Source organism: Natator depressus, chromosome 9, assembly GCF_965152275.1.
Source record: "Natator depressus isolate rNatDep1 chromosome 9, rNatDep2.hap1, whole genome shotgun sequence".
Classification (NCBI taxonomy): domain Eukaryota; kingdom Metazoa; phylum Chordata; order Testudines; family Cheloniidae; genus Natator; species Natator depressus.
The window spans coordinates 101,851,338-101,871,630 of NC_134242.1; the positions used below are offsets into that span (position 1 = coordinate 101,851,338).

At 53.0% G+C, this 20,293-nt stretch overlaps 1 protein-coding gene across 2 annotated transcripts in view; it reads left to right on the plus strand.

Annotated features, from left to right (window-relative positions):
• The window catches only part of GCNA (germ cell nuclear acidic peptidase), a 57,606-nt gene that overhangs the window by 6,238 nt on the left and 31,075 nt on the right, over positions 1-20,293 (plus strand). For both annotated transcript variants that reach the window (XM_074963236.1, XM_074963237.1), the window contains exons 5-6: positions 1,058-1,131; positions 1,917-2,372. In XM_074963236.1, the coding sequence (XP_074819337.1) occupies positions 1,058-1,131; positions 1,917-2,372 (530 nt within the window). The remainder of the gene's footprint in view (positions 1-1,057; positions 1,132-1,916; positions 2,373-20,293) is intronic.

Consider the following 20,293-nt stretch of genomic DNA (forward strand, 5'->3'; position numbering starts at 1 on the left):
AAGTGTGGCCTTGGTCACATTGCTTCTCTTCCCTGTGCCTTAGTTTTCCCACTGTAAAATGAAGATCAATGACTCATAAGGCTGTTTTTAAAACTAAAGTTTTTACAGTACTTTTAAAATGTAAAACATTATATAGATGTGAAGTTTTGTTATTTGGAGGCACACATCTCACTATTTTGTTACTGTTTTGGAGCACTGTATAGCTTGTAATGGGATATAATAGAAGATTAGGGTTGGAAGAGACCTCAGGAGGTCATCTAGTCCAACCCCCTGCTCAAATGGAGCCTTTCACCTCTGTCACCAGTTTCACTGCTAACTAGATTTTGGATTTACAGTTATTGTCTGACAGTCATTAGACCACTATGTGAAATGACTTGGTCTTGGTGAGTTTTGTAGAGGAAGAGATGTCCATAACACTCAATCTTTGCTGGCTCTGGTACTAATTTATTCCCATAGCTGGCAGTTTTGGTGGAGGCACCAAGTGTTGAATGATTCATGGAAACAGAACTCCCTTTTTACCAGTTGAAGTGATTTCTGCAGATTAGGAATGAGGCATATTAGTGGGAGTGGAGTGTGGGGGTTTGCAATGTGGCAGCCTGTACGCTGTGGATTTTTATGGATTGAGGATTTAACAGTAGTGACAGCTTTGCATCTTTCACAAGTGCTAAATTCACATTAAAGGCAACCTTTTTGGTCAACAGTGTGATTTTTAAGTAGAATTTTATAAATTCTATCTTTATGGTTCCATATCTGTATCCCTCATTCTTGTTCCTGGATAAAATGATGATGGTCTGTTTCAATATCTGAACTTAGTTTGCAAGCATGTTCTCATCTCTTGAAATGGAGTTCTGTCTTTTGCTCAGAAGTTTAATGATAAAATACTGACAAAATGTAACTGACAATGAAAAGTTACGTTGAGAGAGTTTTTCAGTGGTAATGGATATTTCCAGTGAATAAATTAAAACACTGCACCAGGCTGCTTTATTGTCAGCTTTACCTATATCAAGACACAAGTCATTCCTGGCTTCCTTTGCCTCATCTTATTGTTTATCTACAGTTTGAACGAAATCATCATTGACTCCAGGGAAGACTTCTCCGATTTTACAAGAAAGAATGCAACAAGCAAGAAGGGTAAGTAGCCATCCAGCAACAAAGAGGGGACAAGAGTTTTAGCTGGGTGGAGAAAGAATGCTTATTCTTCAGAGCTCAGAATTATTCTTTAGGAAAAGCACAGACATAGCTTTGGAAAAGTTTGGTCCCTTTTAGAGTGAGATAACAGGACAGGTTCAATTCTGTTCGCTTTTCGCTGGATTAATTCTCTCCTTCCTCATTTTCAATTTCCCATTCCTCCATATGATCCTTCCCTTTTTCCTCTTCCTTCCTGTTATGCTTGTTTTAACACCGGGATATCAATATCTTCACTTGTGGTACTCTTTAAAGTCCTTTCCATATTTGAATCTTTAACTTATAAGAAAATCCAGCTGCTAAAGGCAAGTCTTCTCTCTTTTCTCTTCAGTGCCCTTTCACATGCTGCATATTTAAGAAATAAAATTGACCATATAATCAGCTAAATACAAACTCTTATGTGTGCATAACTGCAGAAGCTTTCTTTTATCAGAAAGAGTGGCTGTAATAAAGTGTTCTCTAGCTATTCTTATCTTGTATCAGACTGACTTAAACCCCTTTTGCTGGCACAAAGTAGACCCCACATACATACCTTTTTGATTGTTTATCATCTGCAGTGCAACTGGAAAGTAGTGTGATCCTGGGTGTGAATGAGCATGGGTTGGAGGAAGTTGCTAAGATACCTTTCTCTGCCTGGTGTTTTCATGTTTTCCAAAGGCTCTGATTAACTTACATTAAAACATAAATGCTAAAGTCTCTGAAGTCTTTGAATTTTTCTTTTTGAATTGTAGTAGTGAAGAATGTTCAGACCCAGAAGAAGCCAGTGACTTCTAGAAAGGAAAACACTTACTCTCAGGAATGGCTGTATCCAGAGATTTTAAGTGACAGTAAAGATGATGATTCTGTTTTCATTAAAAGTACCTGGTCTGAACACTGCCAAGAAATTGAAGCAAGTGGCTTGAAGGACAACCTGCATCACATACAGCAAACTCCTTCACAAAAACAGAAAGAGTTTGATATTTCCAAATATAGTCCAGATTCATCTCTTGATGGGAAAGAAAGAGATTGGGAAGAACGTGCAGGGAACAACACTCAGACCTTGGCACTACGACATAGTGCAGCATTAGGGCCAGACAGCTCAGAGGATGAATTTGAATCTTTAATAGAGCGGATAAAGAAGCGAAGCGTACCATTGACTCCAAGTTTAACTTCAAACAAAACCACTCTATCCCAATCAGCCACCACAGGTAGGTGAAGTCATTCTTTATTTCTGTATTCTTAATCATGTTTATTCATGAAGTATCTTGTGCAAATGGCTGGCAGTATTAACTGCATAGTTTTAAAATTGTGTTGCATTTCTGACATAAACAGGACTTATGACTCATTTTTGCAGAATGTTCAGTCATTAATTAAATGAGCATTCTGAGAATTTTAGTTCTTCTAAATTTAAATTATCAAGGACCTAAAATTCTTTATTTTTGTCCATTATTTGCATAGTTATAATAAATTTTAAGCTTCAGTAATAGATTTTTAGTTTGGAATTTAATTTTAAACTTTCAACAAAATCAAAGCTAACTAAAAAAATGAAAATCAGTTTCCTACGCATATGACAGGAATTGACATACAAAATTCATTTTAAATGATAATTAAACTCCTTTAAATTAGAGCAGTCAAATATTAAAGATCAGGTGTTAAGCTATACAGTTATTTAGAGTTACAATTCTGCAGCTATTCTGTGTTCTAAGATGCTTTTGTTTCAAGATGTATTTTTAGTTTGTCAAGAATTCACAAATCAGCACTTACCCACTTATTATTAACCAACTATAACTTAAGCAAATCTATACCCTCTCCTCTTCAAAAGCCCTTAAAATAGATATCTGCAGTATACCCTTAAAGTTAACAGATAAAGGCAAATGGCACACAAGATCAGCCTCTCTCACCCAGGGGCTATGATGGGGAATTCTCTAGAGGATACTGGCAAGATTGGAGGTGCCACCGTGAGCAATGCAGTCATATTGGCCTTCTCTTAGGTATTACCCTGAATTTGAAAGGGCTGAAGAAAGGCAGCCACAAGAGGAGCCTTCTCCCAAAATAGTTCAAGTTAAACTTCTTGCACCAGCAAGGTCTCGTTTGGATCTGCTATGCTCTCGGGTACTGAGGGAACGGTCTCTTTTATTTGTCAACTGGAAGAACTTGTCAAATCTTTGGATGTAGTTAGTATTTCTATTGCCGTCTATTCATATAGGGCCCTTTCTCCCTAATCACAGGGCAGTGCGGTTCAAGTAGTTACTGGTAATACTGCTGCAATATTTCACAAGAACAAGCTGGGGGGGGCCACATTTTAGCCAGATGGACAGACAGGTTATAGTTCTGTGGGAGTCGTGCATAGTACGCTAAATTGATTCTATAGCTTTCTGCCTACATACTTGCAGATTGATGAGCAGAGACGTACATGATCAGCAGAAGTAGTTGCTCAAGAACTTGGTAGCAAACATACACTTACTGTGGATGTTTCTGGAAACAGACCTGTTTGCAACAAAATATATCTCCAAATGTTGAGCTCCAGAATAGGACAGGCAACCAGTTCATCTTGAAGGTGTTTTCTTTTAGAATAGAGAGTAAATAATAAACTTCTTTGTTCTACACACAATTCCTCTAATTCATAGAGTTCTTAGGAAAATCAAACAAGAGCAAGCCAAAATTATTTTAATTTAGGGCGCCTGGGCGACACAACAGTAGTTCTTCTTCAAGTGCTTGCTCATATCAATTCCAGTTAAGTGTGTGCGCGCGCCGTGTGCACGGATGTCGGAAACTTTTCCCTAGCAGCTACCCATTGGGCCGGCTGTGGAGCCCCCTGGAGTGGCGCCGATATGGTGCTCTATATATGACCCTGCCAGCCTGACCCCCCTTCAGTTCCTTCTTACCACCAGTGACGGTTGTTGGAACAGTGGTCTCTTGTTCGCAAGTGCTGATACTCCCTAGCTACTCTATTTATCTCTAGTGTTAGTTAAGTGTTAGTTATCTGTTATCTTTAGCATTAAGTATAGTCATTAACGCTTGAAGGGGTTTTCCCCTTCAACGAGTGCACCGTTCTCACTCCCCGGCCACCCATAAGAAGCAGGCCACGGAGAAGCCCCCAAAAAGACCCAAGGTGGTAGTCGCACCCCCGACAGGACACGGTGCAGACCAGGGAGATAAGGCCGACAGACCTCCCAGTTGGCATCGTCCTCCACAAGCCCCCGCCTCCCCGGGAAGCCCTGTACCGCCGGACTCCCTGCAGGTGGAGGAGGTCGCGCTGCCTTCCACACCCGACACCTTTGAGGCTACCAGAGGGCTCATTGAGATGACGGCGCCCAAGTCTCCAGTTTCGAGGCCTAAACCATCTCAAGCCCCGGCACCATCAAGAGGCAAACCGGCAGTCTTTGGGCCATCTGCCCCCAGACCAACATCTCCACACCACTCTGAGTCCTGGCACCGCACCCAGACTCCGCGCCGGTCTGACTCGCGGCTCCGGTCTGACTCGCGGCACTGGTCTCACAGCCCTGATCCTTGGAGCCACTCCCACTCGAGGTGGTCATTGGCTGACAGGTCATGGTCCCACTCAAGGTCTAGGTCAAGGTCTGAGACCCCACAGCACCACTCGAACCGACACCGCTCCCCATTGCGGCACCGCACCTGTCCGCAACACCGTTCATGAAACTGCTCTGTGGCATGGCACCATTCTCCATCGCGGCACCAGTCGCGGTCGCACTCCTGTGGCCAATCTCCACCAAGACAAAGTCCAACATCTCGGCGCCAGTCGATCTCCTGGTACCGCTCTCCACAATGGCACCGCCGATCACCATCTGGATCTCGCTGCTCCGCATGGTACCCATTCTGCTTGTCGGGGGATGCGGCAGCCCCCCAGCACAGCGTACTGCCCCTCCTTGGGCGTCTCGCTCCCAGTCACCTTCCCCCAGGTTGGGTAGGGCATCGGGAGCATCGGAGACACCCTGATCAGGTCTGGGCAGTCTCGGATGGGATTCTTCAGCACCCACTGGCAGCCCCAGTGGCAGTTCGAGACTCCCTGGGCATATCACCAAGCCCAGGGCGCCCCTCCAGGCGTCCCTCCGCCTTCATGTTCTGGGTCCTGTATTCCAGAGGCAACCATCAGTCATCCTTTTCCGGACCCCACACAAACCCTGGATCCAGCCCCACCCCCGGTGGAGGCTACACCCAGTGCCCAAGAGGAACTGGAGCCAGTGGACCAAGGGGCTGTCTCGGACCCAATTCCACTGGTCGCTGCCTCCTCGTCTTCTCCTGATGAGGCGGTGGCGGGTACATCCGCATCCGGCCCTCCACCCATGGACTACCGGGCCCTACAGGAACTCCTACGGCGAGTGGCTTTAAACATGAATCTCCAGGTGGAGGAGGTCATAGAAGAAGAGGACCCCATAGTGGACATTCTGACACCAGAAGGGCCCTCTAGGGTGGCGCTGCCCGTTATAAAGACCATTCAGTTGTATGCCAAAACAATCTGGCAAACTCCAGTCTCCATTCCCCCCATGGCCAAAGGGGCCAAAAGAAAGTACTTTGTCCCCACTAAGGGGTACAAATATCGTTTTATCCATCCTCCCCCATGGTGGTTGCAGTAAACGGAAAAACAAAGACAGGGTCAGCAGGGGCCTGCCCCTAAATCAAGAGATGCAAAATGTCTGGCACTTTTTGGTAGAAAGGCTTATTCTACCAGTGGCCTCTCCCTACGAATGGCTAATCAGCTCGCAATCCTTAGCAAATACAGCTATAGTTCCTGGTCTGCTATTCAAAAGTTCAGGGAGCTCCTCCCATCTGATTCTCGGCAGGAGCTGGGAGCCATTGCCGAGGAGGGCAGACTAGTGGCCCGGACTGCTCTTTAAGGCTCTCTGGATGCCGCAGACACGGCAGCGTGTACACTGGCATCTGGTATCGCCATGCAATGTAACGCCTGGCTTCAGTCCTTGGGTCTCCCGCCGGAAGTTCAGCAAACTATCCAAGACCTTCTGTTCGATGATCAGGGGCTCTTTGCTGAACAGACCAACTCTAGGTTGCATATCCTGAAAGATTCAAGGAACACAATTAAGTCTCCAGGCATGCATACCCCAGCGATTCAAAGAAAGCAGTTTAAGCGCCAGCCCACCCAGCAGCGGTCTTTCCCCGCTAGGCCCAGGCAGGACTTCTCCCGCAGGAGGAGCAGATACACCAGGCGCAGACCATTGCGTCCTCTCTCCGGTCAGGGCCAGGGACAGTCCAAGCCCTCTCCGGGCCCTAAGCGCCCATTTTGAAGGTGCGCATGAGGACGGATTACCAGTCCATATCCTGGCCAGTTATTCTCCCTTCCTGAACCGTCTATCCTGCTTCAACCGTGCATGTTCCCTTATTACATCGGACCAGTGGGTCTTCCACATGGTAGAGGCGGGCTATTCTCCCACCGCCCTTGCCCGTCCCTCTTCAGGGACCCCTCTCACGAGCAACTCCTGATCCAGAAGGTCCAGTCCCTCCTCCCTCTTAGAGCAGTGGAGGAGATACCTCGAGAGCTCAGAGGCAAGGGTTTCTACTCATGCTACTTCCTCGTTCCCAAAGCAAAGGGGGGTCTTCGGCCCACTCTGGACCTAAGGGAACTCAACAAGTACATCGTCAACTCAAAGTTCTGCATGGTTTCCTTGAGCATGATCATCCCCTCCCTGGATTTGGGAGACTGGTACGCCGCCCTTGATATGAAGGATGCTTATTTTCACGTTTCAATCAACCCGTCTCACAGACGCTTTCTCGGTTTCATAGTAGACAAGACGCATTATCAGTTCATGGCTCTCCTGTTTGGCCTGTGCACGGCTCCCCGCATCTTCACCAAATGCATGGCACTCATGGCAGCCTTTCTTCACCGCCACCATGTGTACGTTTACCATACCTAGATGACTGGCTCATAAGAGGCCTGTCTCGCCAGCTGGTAGAATCACAGGTACAATTGGTCAGGGACACGTTAGACCGCTTAGGCATTATTCTGAATGTCAACAAGTCTGTTCTCACCCCAACACGAACAATAGAGTTCATTGGGGCAGTCCTGGATGCAAACCAGGCGAGAGCGTTCCTCCCAGAGGCCCATCGTCTAACTCTCGCGCAGGTAATCACCGGCCTTTGCAACTTTCCCACCACCACGGTGAGACAGTGCCCCAAGCTGCTGGGCCACATGGCGTCCTGCACCGACATGGTGCAGCATGCCAGGTTGTGGCTCAGGCCCCTGCAGGCGTGGATTACGTCCGTGTATTGCCCGGGCCACTACAGTCTGGACATGGTGCTGACCATTCCAAGACATACCCTCAATTCCCTACAATGGTGGCTTGACCCCCACATGGTAAGTGCCGGAGTACCGTTCCACGCCCCCCAGCCCACTCTGACATTGGTAACGGATGCGTCGGTGCTCGGCTGGGGAGCACATCTCGGGAGCATGACGACTCAGGGCCTATGGCAAGTAGAGGAACTGGCTCTGCATATCAACATCAAAGAGCTCAGGGCAATCCACCTCGCATGCCAGGCGTTCCTATCCCGCTTGCAGGGCCACTGTGTAGCAGTACTGGCAGACAATACCACGGCCATGTTTTATGTAAACAAGCAAGGCAGAGCCCGGTCGTCTCCTCTCTGCCAGGAAGCTCTCCTCCTATGGGAATTTTGTTTAGCCCACTCCATCCTTCTCCAAGCCTCATACCTGCCGGGCATTCAGAATGTACTGGCAGACAGCTTGAGCAGGCGGTTCCTCACACACAAATGGTCGATTTGGCCGGACGTCATCCACTCCATCTTCCACAACTGGGGGCTTCCCCAAATCGATTTGTTCGCCATGCAGGCCAACCGGAAGTGCCCAACCTTTTTCTCTTTCCGGAGTCACAGCCTGGGCTCAATTGCGGACGCCTTCCTGAATCCATGGTCCGGTCAACTACTATACGCCTTTCCGCCATTTCCTCTCATCCACAAGGTGCTCCTCAAGGTCCGCAGGGACAAGGTGGACGTCATCCTGGTGGCCCTAGTTTGGCCTCGCCAATGCTGGTACCCCACCCTCATGGACCAATTGATCTGGTCACCGATTCATCTATCTCTCACTTCGTACCTCATCTCGCAGAATCACAGTCGCTTCCTCCACCCGGACCTTCAGTCACTTCACCTCATGGCCTGGAGGATCCATGGTTGAACCAAGCAGAGCTCACCTGTTCGGACCCAGTGAGGCAGGTGCTCCTGGAAAGCCGCAAGCCTTCTACCAGAACCACTTACATAGCAAAATGGAAAAGGTTTTCTATCTGGTGTGCCCAATGGCAGGTACTCCCACTCCAGGCTTCAATCCTGTGCATCCTGGACTATTTGGTACACCTGAAAGATCAGCACCTGGCATTCGGTTCTCTTAAGGTTCACCTCGTGGCTATTTCGGCATTTCACCCTGGCGATTCCAGGCACTCAGTGTTTGCAAACCCTATCATGGGACATTTCCGAAAAGAACTAGAAAAGATCCATCCCCGATGAAGCCCCCTGTCCCTGCATGGGACCTCAATTTAGTCCTGTCTCATTTCATGGGTCCTCCCTTTGAGCTGCTAGCTTCATGTTTGCTCCTCTACTGGAAGGTTGCCTTCCTAGTGGCCATCACTTCGGCACGACACATTTCTGAGCTACGAGCCCTCATATGTGAGCCCCCGTATACCATCTTTCATAAGGACAAGGTGCAGCTTAGGCCTCACCTGGCCTTCCTACCAAAGGTAGCGTCCCGCTTCCATGTCAGCCAGGATATTTTCCTGCCGGTTTTCTATTGAAAGCCGCACGCCACCCTCCGTGAGCAGCAGCTGCATTCACTGGACGTTAGAAGGGCACTCTCTGTCTACATAGACCGAACGAAGCCGTTCCGCAAAACAGCCCAGTTGTTCGTTGCTCTAGCGGAGCGGATGAAAGGTTTGCCAGTCTCTTCCCAGCGGGTATCCTCCTGGATCACGGTGTGTATTCGTACTTGTTATGACTTAGCAAAGGTCACTCCGCCTGTTGTCACGGCTCACTCCACGAGGGCTTAGGCCTCGTCAGCAGTCTTCCTGGCACACGTACCCCTCCAGGAAATCTGCAGGGCTGCTTCATGGGCTTCGGTGCACATGTTCCCGTCACACTATGCCATCGTCCACCAATCAAGTGACGATGCGGCCTTCGGCAGGGCAATTCTCCAGTCTGCAATTCCTTGACTCCGACCCCACCTCCAAGGTAAGGCTTGGGAGTCACCTAATTGGAATTGATATGAGCAAGTACTCGAAGAAGAAAAAACGGTTACTCACCTTTTTTGTAGCTGTTGTTCTTCGAGATGTGTTGCTCATATCTATTCCATTTCCCCCCCACCTTCCGCTTTGTCGGAGTAGCCGGCAAGAAGGAACTGAAGAGGGGTCGGGCCAGTAGGGTCATATATAGAGCACCATATCAGCCCCACTCCAGGGGACTCCACAGCCGGCCCGACAAGTAGCTACTAGGGAAAAGTTTCCGACATCCGTGCACGCGGCGCGCGCGCACACCTAACTGGAATAGATGTGAGCAGCACATCTCGAAGAACAACAGTTACAAAAAGGTGAGAAACCGTTTTTTCTCAGATCTTCTGTTCCTACCACAAAGGATTTATCGGTCTCTCTCTGCAATTCCAGACCTATTGACCTAGAAGAGGTGGTATTTCTAGACTCTCTCCACTTCATAGGACTTTGACAGATCTGGATCTGGTCCGTTTGTGGGGGTGGAGGGAAGGTACAGGAGATTCTATTAAACTTCAGGAAACAGTCAACTTGCCTTTGTTATGATCATAAGTGGAAAATGTTCTTTGTGAGCACCCACCATTAACGTAGCCCAGCTTCAGCTGCTGTTCACTCTATACCTGAGTACATAGTTCATTTGAAATTCCTGGGGCTCTCTCATATTGTCAGTAAAAGTACATCTCTCAGCCATCTTCAGCTCACACAGCTTAATTGAGTAAATACTTCATTTAGCCATGATATAGTAAAAAGATTCTTGAAGAGGTTAATGAATCCTTGGGTTAAAGAACCCACACATAGATTAAAGTCCTATGTAATACTATTTAGTCATTAAACCTCCATTTGAACCCATGGGAGAATGTTCCTTGTTTCATCTCTTAGTTAAGACAGCTTTATTATAGCTATTATATCTATTAGGTGAGAGAGAGCTGCAGAATCTTGTGGCTGGATCCCCCAATTTATGATCTTTCACAAAGAAAAAGTTCAAATATGTCCTTATGGATGCTCCATCCTTGGATGTGCGTGCTCAACTGGTGGTTTTAGCTAGCAGTGACTGTCAATCTGTACTGTGCACTACACCTCCTTGTGCTCCTGTGTGAGGTCGTCATAGGCAGACGAAACCCCCTGGCACTGCGGCTTCTCCACTGCCCCTCTGGTCAAGACAGTCCAGAGTGATGTCTGCTGCATTCATAGCTTTAGTCCTTTTGGTTTTACTTGCTCTAGTTTTAATTTAATTTTATTCTGTTTTATTTGTTTACTTTTGATTTCGTAAGCACGTGTGCTTTTGGACGATTACCCCCCTCAAACTTCTTTTCTGTGGCCAGGGTCTTTTGCCTTCGGTTGTTCTATCTGCAGCTTTCCTGCTCGGGTTATGCCAAGGACTCCAGGCTTTAATCCATGTCAGACCTGCCACGGATCTTTCCCTCTCAGCCATGTTCATTCCAGCTGCCTCAGAAAGTTCCATGTCCCATCTAAGTTCAAGGTCTGGAGGAACTTTTAAGAGCAGATCTTGCAAGCTGAGGGATATTAGGCTGAAGTTCCTTCTTATGGCATGCTCACTGAGATCTGCAGGGTCCAAATTCCGTCCCAACCTCAGTTTAGGCCACGCTGATGCCCTCAATCTTGGCAAATATAGACTATAGAGCTCCTCTGGAGTCACGTTCTAAGAGACAGAGACTCATTCCCTGGAGAAAGACTCCAGGAGGAAGGGGAGGTCATTGCCAAAGTCAGAACTTAAGAAAACTTCACGTCAGTACTGATGTAATGAGAGTTCATCTAGCAGACACCAGTCGGCTCCAAAGTCAATACCAGAAGAGGACCCCACTAGGTACAAGAAGGACTCAAGAAGCAGGGATTCCTCTAATACATCTGGATCCTTGGGATGCAGCCAAAAGAACCATTCAGATTATACCTTGGCTCAGTCCCTGGTACCAGACTCCTCGCCTGCATTCCTACAGAGTGCATGAACCACTTCTCCGTATTGTCTCTGATGCCTTGCCAGTCTATGATGGAGCACTCCACTTAGCTCCCTAGTACCAGACACGTTCCTTTTGTATGATGATCTCTGGGCCTCAGGAAAACCAGGCTCTCTCCTCCTAAGGGGGCACCAAGAAAGACCTTGTCTGGTACCATCCTGCCTGTTGGAGCTAGAGCCTCCATCTGTGCTACTACATTTTAGCACAGCTCAGATCCACTGCTACCAACTTGACTGTCTGCCCCTCCATGGGCTCTGATATCAATAGGACCCCTGGTGCTGAGGGCTTCCCCTTTGGACACTGCAGAGAATAGGAAATCGAACATGGACGTCTCTGGCTTTTTTGACTTCCACTGCACATTGTGTGGCTGCTTTTTCAGAGAACTATCCACAATGACTCCAAGATCTTTCTTGAGTGGTAACCGCTCCTAACAGCTAATTTAGACCCCATCATTTTATACGGTTAGTTGGGATTGTTTTCCAGTATGCATTACTTTGCATTTATCAACATTGAATTTCATCACCATTGTGTTGCCCTGTCACCCAGTTTTGTGAGATCCCTTTGTAACTCTTCGCAGACTCTACCTGAACCAAGTTTGACACTGTGTCAGACCACAGATCAGTCAGAGAAACTCACAGATGATGATAAGAATGTTAGGCCATATGGTCTCTACACATTTGTGATTTGATATGCAGCTGTCTAGAGTGCCTCCTGGAACAGCTGTGCAACAGCTACAACTCCCTGGGCTACTTCCCCATGGCCTCCTCCCAACACCTTCTTTATCCGCACCATAGGACCTTCCTCCTGGTGTCTGATAATGCTTGTACACCTCAGTCCTCCAACAGTCCACGTTCTCACTCTCAGCTCCTAGTGCCTCTTGCTCCCAACTCCTCACACGCACACCACAAACTGAAGTGATCTCCTTTTTAAAACCCAGGTGCCCTGATTAGCCTGCCTTAATTGATTCTAGCAGCTTCTTGATTGGCTGCAGGTGTTCTAGTCAGCCTGTCCTAATTGTCTCCAGAAGGTTCCTGATTGTTCTGGAACCTTCCCTGTTAGGAGACGGAATCGTTTCTTTGCTCGCTCCTGAGCTATCTGCTTTCCTTTCTTTCCTGCAGCCCCCTGGCCCAGATTTTTCACACTTTTCCTTTTGCTTAGTTTCCCCCCCCGCGTTTGGGCCGGACGCTTTGTTTTTTTGGTTTTGTTTTCTCCCGCTTTTCTGAGCTGCGTCAGTGTGCTGGCCGGTTGCCAGCACCCCCCCCCAGACGCCTGCTTTTGGACTTTGCTCTTTGCTTAATTGAAACCCCCAGAGGAGGGGGGGAGGACTGCCGACCCGCTGTCCAGAGAGGGGAGTGGACGCCCCCAGACCCAGCCGTTTTGTTTTTTGCCTGGACTTTTTTCTTATCATTACAACATTCCTAGCTGCCGAGAGCCTTGGGACAGAGCCAACAGCTGCAACAGATGCCAGAGGCCGGAGAACTCGCCCGAGCAGCCGTGAATCATCGTGGAGAGAAGCCGTAAGACTGAGGGATTTCCTTTGAATTATACCCTCGGGGGGGGGGAGTTGACTGCGTTCCAGCTGCGTCTGTGGCGGCACAGGGGTGTAGCAGGGAGCTACCCCCAGATCCACCGGTGCCCCCAACCCCCCCACCACTACTACGACTATCACGGCCCCCGCTGCCTCGTCCCTGCTGGCGATCTGCCATCTGCCTTCGGATCCAGCTGTTTGCTTTGGACTTTGCCTTTCGGACCGGACATAACAACCAACCAAACGAGACTCTTTGGACAAGTGTGGTGGGTCGCCCTCCCTCCACCCCCACCCCCCGGATTGTTTATCCCATAGTTTACCCCTACTACCGGACCCCGATTTTTGCCCCCCCCCTTCTTCCGGTGTCTCCCTGTCTCTCCCTGCTTACAATGGCAGAGATGGAGAGACGCAAGGCCCCTCCAATGAAATTGGTTGTCCCTTCCCCATCTACCCCCCTGCCCACCCCTCAAGATCTTCCCACCGCCTCCATTGTTAGAACCCCTGCCCCCGCCCCCGCTGGGGCCTCGGCAGTGGGAGGCACCGGGGCAATTACTACTGCTGCTTTGGTTTTTGCCCCATTAGATTCTAGGAACCCCCCCCCAGTTAGACGGAAAGGTCGGGGCGGGCCGAAAGGAAAGGGCCCCGCTAATGCCGCTGGGCCCTCCATGGCAGAGGCTGCCCCCACCACTGTGGCCTCATCATCGATTGTGGCACCCCTCCCAGCTGTTCCCTCCACCAGCTCTGCGACCGTCCCTCCCCCGGCCCCCAGGACGTATGCCCGGGCGGCGGCAGGCTCCCCCTTGCCTGCCGCCTCCTCATCTCGCCCACCCACTACCTCCGCTACCATCACTAGCGCCCGGGGCCCTCTTCCCGCCCTGACCAGGAAACACGGTGTCCGTTGCCTCCTGGTACCCGCCTCGCCCCACGTGGAGGCGTACGTGCAGGCGTTGGCGAAGGTGGTAGGACCCATGGCCATTGTGGCGGCCTCCAAGATGTATGGGAAGGTCGTTTTCTTTCTGGCTTCGGAGACTGCCGCCCAGGAGGCGGTGGAGAAGGGCCTAGTGGTAGGAGGGGTGTTTATCCCCCTAGAACCGCTAGAAGATCTGGGCGTTCGCCTCGTCCTCACCTCCGTTCCTCCCTTTTTACCTAATGTTGCACTGTTACCCGCTCTTTCTGCCCTGGGAAAACTTGTTTCTGCTATCAGCCCTCTCCCGTTAGGCTGCAAGGACCCCGCCCTCCGTCACGTCCTCTCGTTCCGCCGGCAAGTGCAGATTTCACTGCCGGCGGGGGTGCGTGACGGAGAGGCGCTTGAGGGGTCCTTCCTAGTTCCCTACCAGGGAGCCCGCTATAGGGTCTTTTATTCCACCGGAGAGGCCCGGTGCTACCTCTGCCGCTCGGCGGGGCATGTCCGTAGGGACTGCCCTTTGGCCCGGGGGAGAGGGGCACCTGAGACCCCCGAGACCCGGCAGGATATCGGCCCTGTCGTTGCCGACACCCCTGGCCACCCGGCACCTGAAACCACCCCTCCTCCCACCCGATCCAACGCTGCCCCCGTCCGGGCCCAAGAGGTATCTTTCCAACAACGCCCGGGCGACCACGGGAGTCCCGCTCTTGCTGTAACCACCTCGGCAGAGCCTCTGGAGGAGAGTGTGGCACAGCTATTACCAGGTGCAGGAGAGGGCTCGCCCCAAGGAGAACCCCCCGCCCCTCCTGCTGCCTCACCGCTACCCTCCCGAACCCCTGAACCTTTGCCTCCGCGCCCCGCTCCGCCCCCTGCTACTCAACCCCCAGATGATGCTATGGAGGGCTGGACTGTAGTCCAGGGGAAGCGAGGCAAGCGGAGGGCTCGAGCCCCGCTGCATCCATCTGACGCGGAAGCCCCCCGGAAGACCAGGAAGGGAGGTACTGACCTTGAGCCTCCCGCCTCGGCCACGAGTGAGATCCATTCGCTGGTGTTGGGAGGTGAAGATAGACTGGCATTGGAGGGAGGAATCCCCCCTCCGCGAGGGACCCTCCCCTCCGAAGCCCCGGAGGAAGCCCCTTCTAACCGGATACCACCTGAACTCCCTACGAACCCCGACGTGACCGTTGAGGCGGGCCCTAGCGGAGAGGCCCCCAGGGTAGTAGGAGTCGGCCTCTCCTCTGTGTATGCAGAGATTGAGGCCCTAGATTTGACCCCGGTCACCCAGGGAGGGGATGATTTACTGCCGGCCAGCCTCGTTTTAGGCAATCTCACCCCAGGCCCCCTTTCCCCATGTTCTCTCCCCCTGACTGCCTTTCCGGGTGAGCACCCCACGGAAAGTGGTTTACCACCTGATGCCATGGCTGCCACGACCACCCCGAAGCCAGCATCTAGCATTGCTCGGAGCCCCCTCCCTTGCCCCTTAACCCCCGACCCTGCTCAGGAGGCATCTTCTTTTTGCTGCTCGCCTCCTGAAGCCCAGGGCCTTACCTCTGCCCCTGTCCCCACCCCTGTCCCGGTTCAATTTCTCTCCTCCTGCAAGGCTACTGCCGCCCCTGGGGTTATTTCTTTTCCGCCTTTTGCAGACCCCCCCCAGGGAGCAGTCTTTACGTTTTCTAGTTGCGACTCATTAGGAGTTGCGCTTTTCCCCCTGCCATCCCCTTCCACTCCAAGGCACGAGATGGATTTACTAACCCCAGCCTGTCAGACGCCCCGTCGGCGGTCCGCACCCTGCCTACCCGCCTTAGCGGACCTCGAGGCTGTATTAAGAACCCCATCGGGGAGTACCCCGGAAACCGTAACCCCATCCCCCCATGAGCTGCGGCATGCACTACGGCAGTTCTTAGAGCACACCCGTGGTGCCCGCAATAGGGCACAGCTGGCTCTCCAGCGATGGGGGGACTTCGATCAACTTGTTCAGGCCGCAAGGGCCCTTATGAAGGAGGGCAGAGGGCAAGGGAGGCACGGTGCTGCGGCCTACGAGCGGGCCCGCGGCTTCCGGAAAGAGCTACTTACTTATGGGATGGGACACGGGTTGCTACGCGACCCGCCGGGGGCCATGAGCACCCCCACCAATGAGAACTCCCCACCCCCCCGGCCCTCCGCATGACACCTCTCATTATTGTAACCCTGAATACCAGGGGCTGTAGGATGGCTCTCCGCAGGTCCCAGGTGCTCTCCTACCTTCGGGAGGGGGGGTACTCTGTGGTTTTCCTGCAGGAGACCCACACGGACCCAACCGCCGAGGATAGGTGGCGGCTGGAGTGGGGGGACGGGGTGTACTTCAGCCATTGCACGACCTGGCAAGCTGGAGTGGCGACCCTGTTCTCCCCCGCCCTGCGGCCCGAGGTGCTAGGGGTCACTGAGGTCGTACCGGGCCACTTGTTGCACCTCCGAGTTCGTCTGGAGGGGCTCGTGGTCAATCTTGTTAATATCTATGCCCCGCAAGTGAGTTCACAGCGGCCACAATTCTACCAGCAGGTGTCCGATTTTCTCGGCACCCTAGACTCGCACGAGTGCCTGATCCTGGGAGGGGACTTTAACACTACCCTCGAGGAGCGGGACCGCTCGGGGGCCGAGCCGAGCCCGGCCGCCGCGACCATTCTCCGAGACATAGTCGATTATCACTCCCTAGTGGACGTCTGGCGTGACCATCACCCAGATGACACTTCCACGTTTACCTTTGTCCGGGTGGAGGCCCATCGGTCACACCGCTCTCGGTTAGACCGTATTTACCTATCCCGTTTCCATCTTTCACAGGCCCACTCCTCCACCGTGCGGCCGGCCCCTTTTTCCGACCATCATTTAGTTACCGTCACGGTCTCCCTCCGTGCGGAGGGACCGGGGCCGGCCTACTGGCACTTTAATAACAGCCTGCTGGAGGACGAGAGCTTTGTGATGTCCTTCCGGGAGTTTTGGCTGGCCTGGCGGGAGCAGTGGCGTGCCTTTCCCTCGGTGCGGCGCTGGTGGGATCTAGGGAAGGTGCGCGCCAAGCTCTTCTGCCGCAACTACACTCGGGGCGCCAGCCGACGGAGAAATGCGGCGATAGAGCAGTTGGAACGGGAGGTCTTAGAGCTGGAGAGGCGCCTGGCCGCCAGCCCCGGCGACCCGTCCCTCTGCGGAGCGTGCCGGGAGAAGCGGGAGGAACTTCGAGCCCTCGAGGACCACCGGGCCCGAGGTGCCTTTGTCCGGTCCCGCATCCGCCTCCTTCGGGAGATGGATCGCGGCTCCCGCTTCTTCTATGCCTTGGAGAAAACGAGGGGGGCCAAAAAACACGTCACCTGCCTTCTAGCGGAAGACGGCACCCCCCTCACGGATCCGGAGGAGATGTGTGGGAGGGCCCGTGACTTCTACGCAAGCCTTTTCTCCCCGGATCCGACCGATCCTGGCGCTCGCGGGGTGCTCTGGGAGGAACTCCCCACGGTCAGCGTGGGCGACCGAGACCGGCTAGAGCTGCCTCTCACCCTGGCCGAGTTCTCGGAAGCCCTCCGCCGCATGCCCACCAATAAATCTCCGGGCATGGACGGGCTGACCGTGGAGTTTTACCGCGCGTTCTGGGACATCCTCGGCCCAGACCTAGTCACTGTCTGGGCTGAGTCTTTGCAGGGCGGGGTCCTCCCTCTGTCGTGCAGGCGAGCGGTGCTTGCCTTGCTGCCGAAGAAGGGGGACCTCCGCGACTTACGAAATTGGCGTCCCCTCTCGCTCCTTAGCACGGATTACAAAATCGTAGCGAAAGCAATTTCGCTGCGGCTAGGGGCCGTGATGGCGGACGTGATCCACCCAGACCAGACCTATACTGTCCCGGGTCGCAGCATTTTTGACAACCTCTTTCTAGTCCGAGACCTTTTGGAACTCGGGCGGAGAGACGGTCTGTCGTTCGCCCTCCTGTCTCTCGATCAGGAGAAGGCGTTCGATAGAGTGGATCATGGGTACCTCCTGAGCACCCTGCGGGCGTTTGGATTCGGACCTCAGTTTGTGAGTTTTCTCCGGGTGCTGTACGCCTCCGCGGAGTGTTTGGTTAGGCTCAACTGGACCCTGACCGAACCGGTCAGCTTCGGGCGAGGGGTGCGGCAGGGGTGCCCCCTCTCAGGCCAGCTGTACGCTCTGGCGATCGAGCCTTTCCTCTGTCTCCTCCGCAGGAGGTTGACGGGGTTGGTGCTGCGGGAGCCGGAGCTGCGGCTGGTCCTGTCGGCGTACGCCGATGACGTCCTCCTCGTGGTCCAGGACCCGGGCGACTTGGCGCGAGTGGAGGCATGCCAAGCCATTTATTCAGCAGCCTCCTCCGCCCGAGTCAACTGGGTCAAGAGCTCTGGCTTGGCGGTGGGGGGCTGGCGGCAGGTAAGCTCCCTCCCACCCGCGCTTCAGACCATCCGGTGGAGTGCCGGCCCTCTGCTCTATCTCGGCGTTTACCTTTCTGCCACGCACCCTTCTCCGCCGGAGAACTGGCAAAATTTGGAAGGCGGCGTGATTGAGCGGATCAGGAAATGGACGAGGCTACTCCGATGTCTCTCCCTTCGGGGGAGAGCACTGGTGCTTAACCAACTAGTCCTGTCCACGCTCTGGTACCGGCTCAACACCCTAGCCCCGGCCCCGGGTTTCCTGTCCCACCTCCGGAGATTGATTCTGGAGTTCTTTTGGTCAGGATTGCACTGGGCCCCTGTTGGAGTTCTTCATTTGCCCCTGAAGGAAGGAGGGCAGGGCCTGAAGTGTCTGTACACTCAGGTCCGCGTTTTCCGCCTTCAGGCCCTGCAGAGGCTCCTTTATGGTGCAGGTAGTTCGACGTGGAGCATATTGGCGCACGCCTTCCTACGCCGCTTCCATGGGCTCCGATATGACCGGCAGCTCTTTTATCTTTCTCCGAGAGGTTTTCCGCGAGACCTCTCCGGGCTGCCGGATTTCTACCAGGACCTCCTCCGGACCTGGAAACTGTTTTCAACCACCAGGTCTGTGGCGGCCATCGTGGGGGCAGATCTCCTCACGGAGCCCCTGCTACACAACCCCCAACTTCGTGTGCAGGCGGCGGAGTCCCGCACGGTGCGCCAGAGGTTGGTCCTGGCGGGAGTTACGAGGGTCGGGGACCTCCTGGACTACGACCGGGGGGACTGGCTGGATCCCCTGACGCTCGCTCGACGCATGGGGCTCTCCAGCCTTCACACCCCCCGGCGCGTGCTTCAGGAGGTGGAGGCCGCTTTGACCCCCGCTGCTCGGGCTTATGTCAGCCGAGCCTTGCGCGAGGGCGCACCCCGCCCATCCTTTACCCCAGGCCCACCGGACCTTTCCATCGGGCCCCTACCTTGCCGATCCCAACACACCCCTCATCCTTTCACTGCAAGCCGGCTGCATGAATTGCAACCGGTCGGTTTTCAAGTTGCATCACGGCAATATTTATATACACTCACGCTCCATACCCTTCACGCCCGCACCCTGGTGTCCCGCCCCGACACAAAGTGGCGAGACCTCCTACCACCCTTGGAGGGGGAGCAACCTCGGTGGGCCAGCCTGTACTCCACCTTGGTCCCGAGGCCCGTCGGGGACATCAGTTGGCGGCTCCTTCACGGGGCCGTGAGCACGGGCGTGTTTTTGACACGTTTTACCTCCGTTCCAGAGACTTGCCCCTTCTGTAATGTGAGGGAAACCCTGGCGCACGTCTATTTAGAGTGTGCCAGATTGCAGCCTCTTTTTCGGCTCCTCACAAACATTCTTTTGCGCTTTTGGCTTCATTTTTCCCCTCACCTCTTTATCTATACACTCCCCATCCGTGGCCCCACCAAGTCGCGGGATCTCCTGGTTAGCCTCCTCCTAGCCTTGGCTAAGACAGCCATTTATAAGACCAGAGAGCGGAGGTTGGCTCATGAGGCGTCCTGCGATTGTAGGGCCGTTTTCCGATCCTCAGTACATTCACGCATCCGGGCGGAGTTCCTCTGGGCGGCGTCCACCGACTCCCTTGACACCTTCGAGGAGCGGTGGGCGCTGTCCGGGGTTCTCTGCTCGGTGACCCCGTCCGGTTCCCTCCGTCTGACCCTCTGATTGAGGGACAGAGCGAGAGACGCCAGCCACAGCCGTTAGCTGCTGTGAATACCATCATTATTGTTATTTAGGAGGGGTCTTATAATACATGGATGTGCCCCCCTCCCTCCCAGCCACCCACCCCGCAGCCGTGCCCATCTTGTCGGGCACTCTCAGGAGAGGGAGGGTCGGTGACCCTGGGCGCGGCACTAGGTAACTCGAGGGGGTGGAAGACCACGAGTGTCGAGGAAGCCCCCCCGCTCTAGGCCACCAGGTAACTCAGGAGGGTGGAAGACCATGAGTGTCGAGGAAGCCCCCCCGCTCTGGGCCTGGGCTAGCCTGAACACCTCTCCCTCCTGAAAGCTGTTGTGTTATACCTTCTGATTGCGTTGTTTTGTTGCTAAGTTTTTCTTTATCTTTTTGTAAT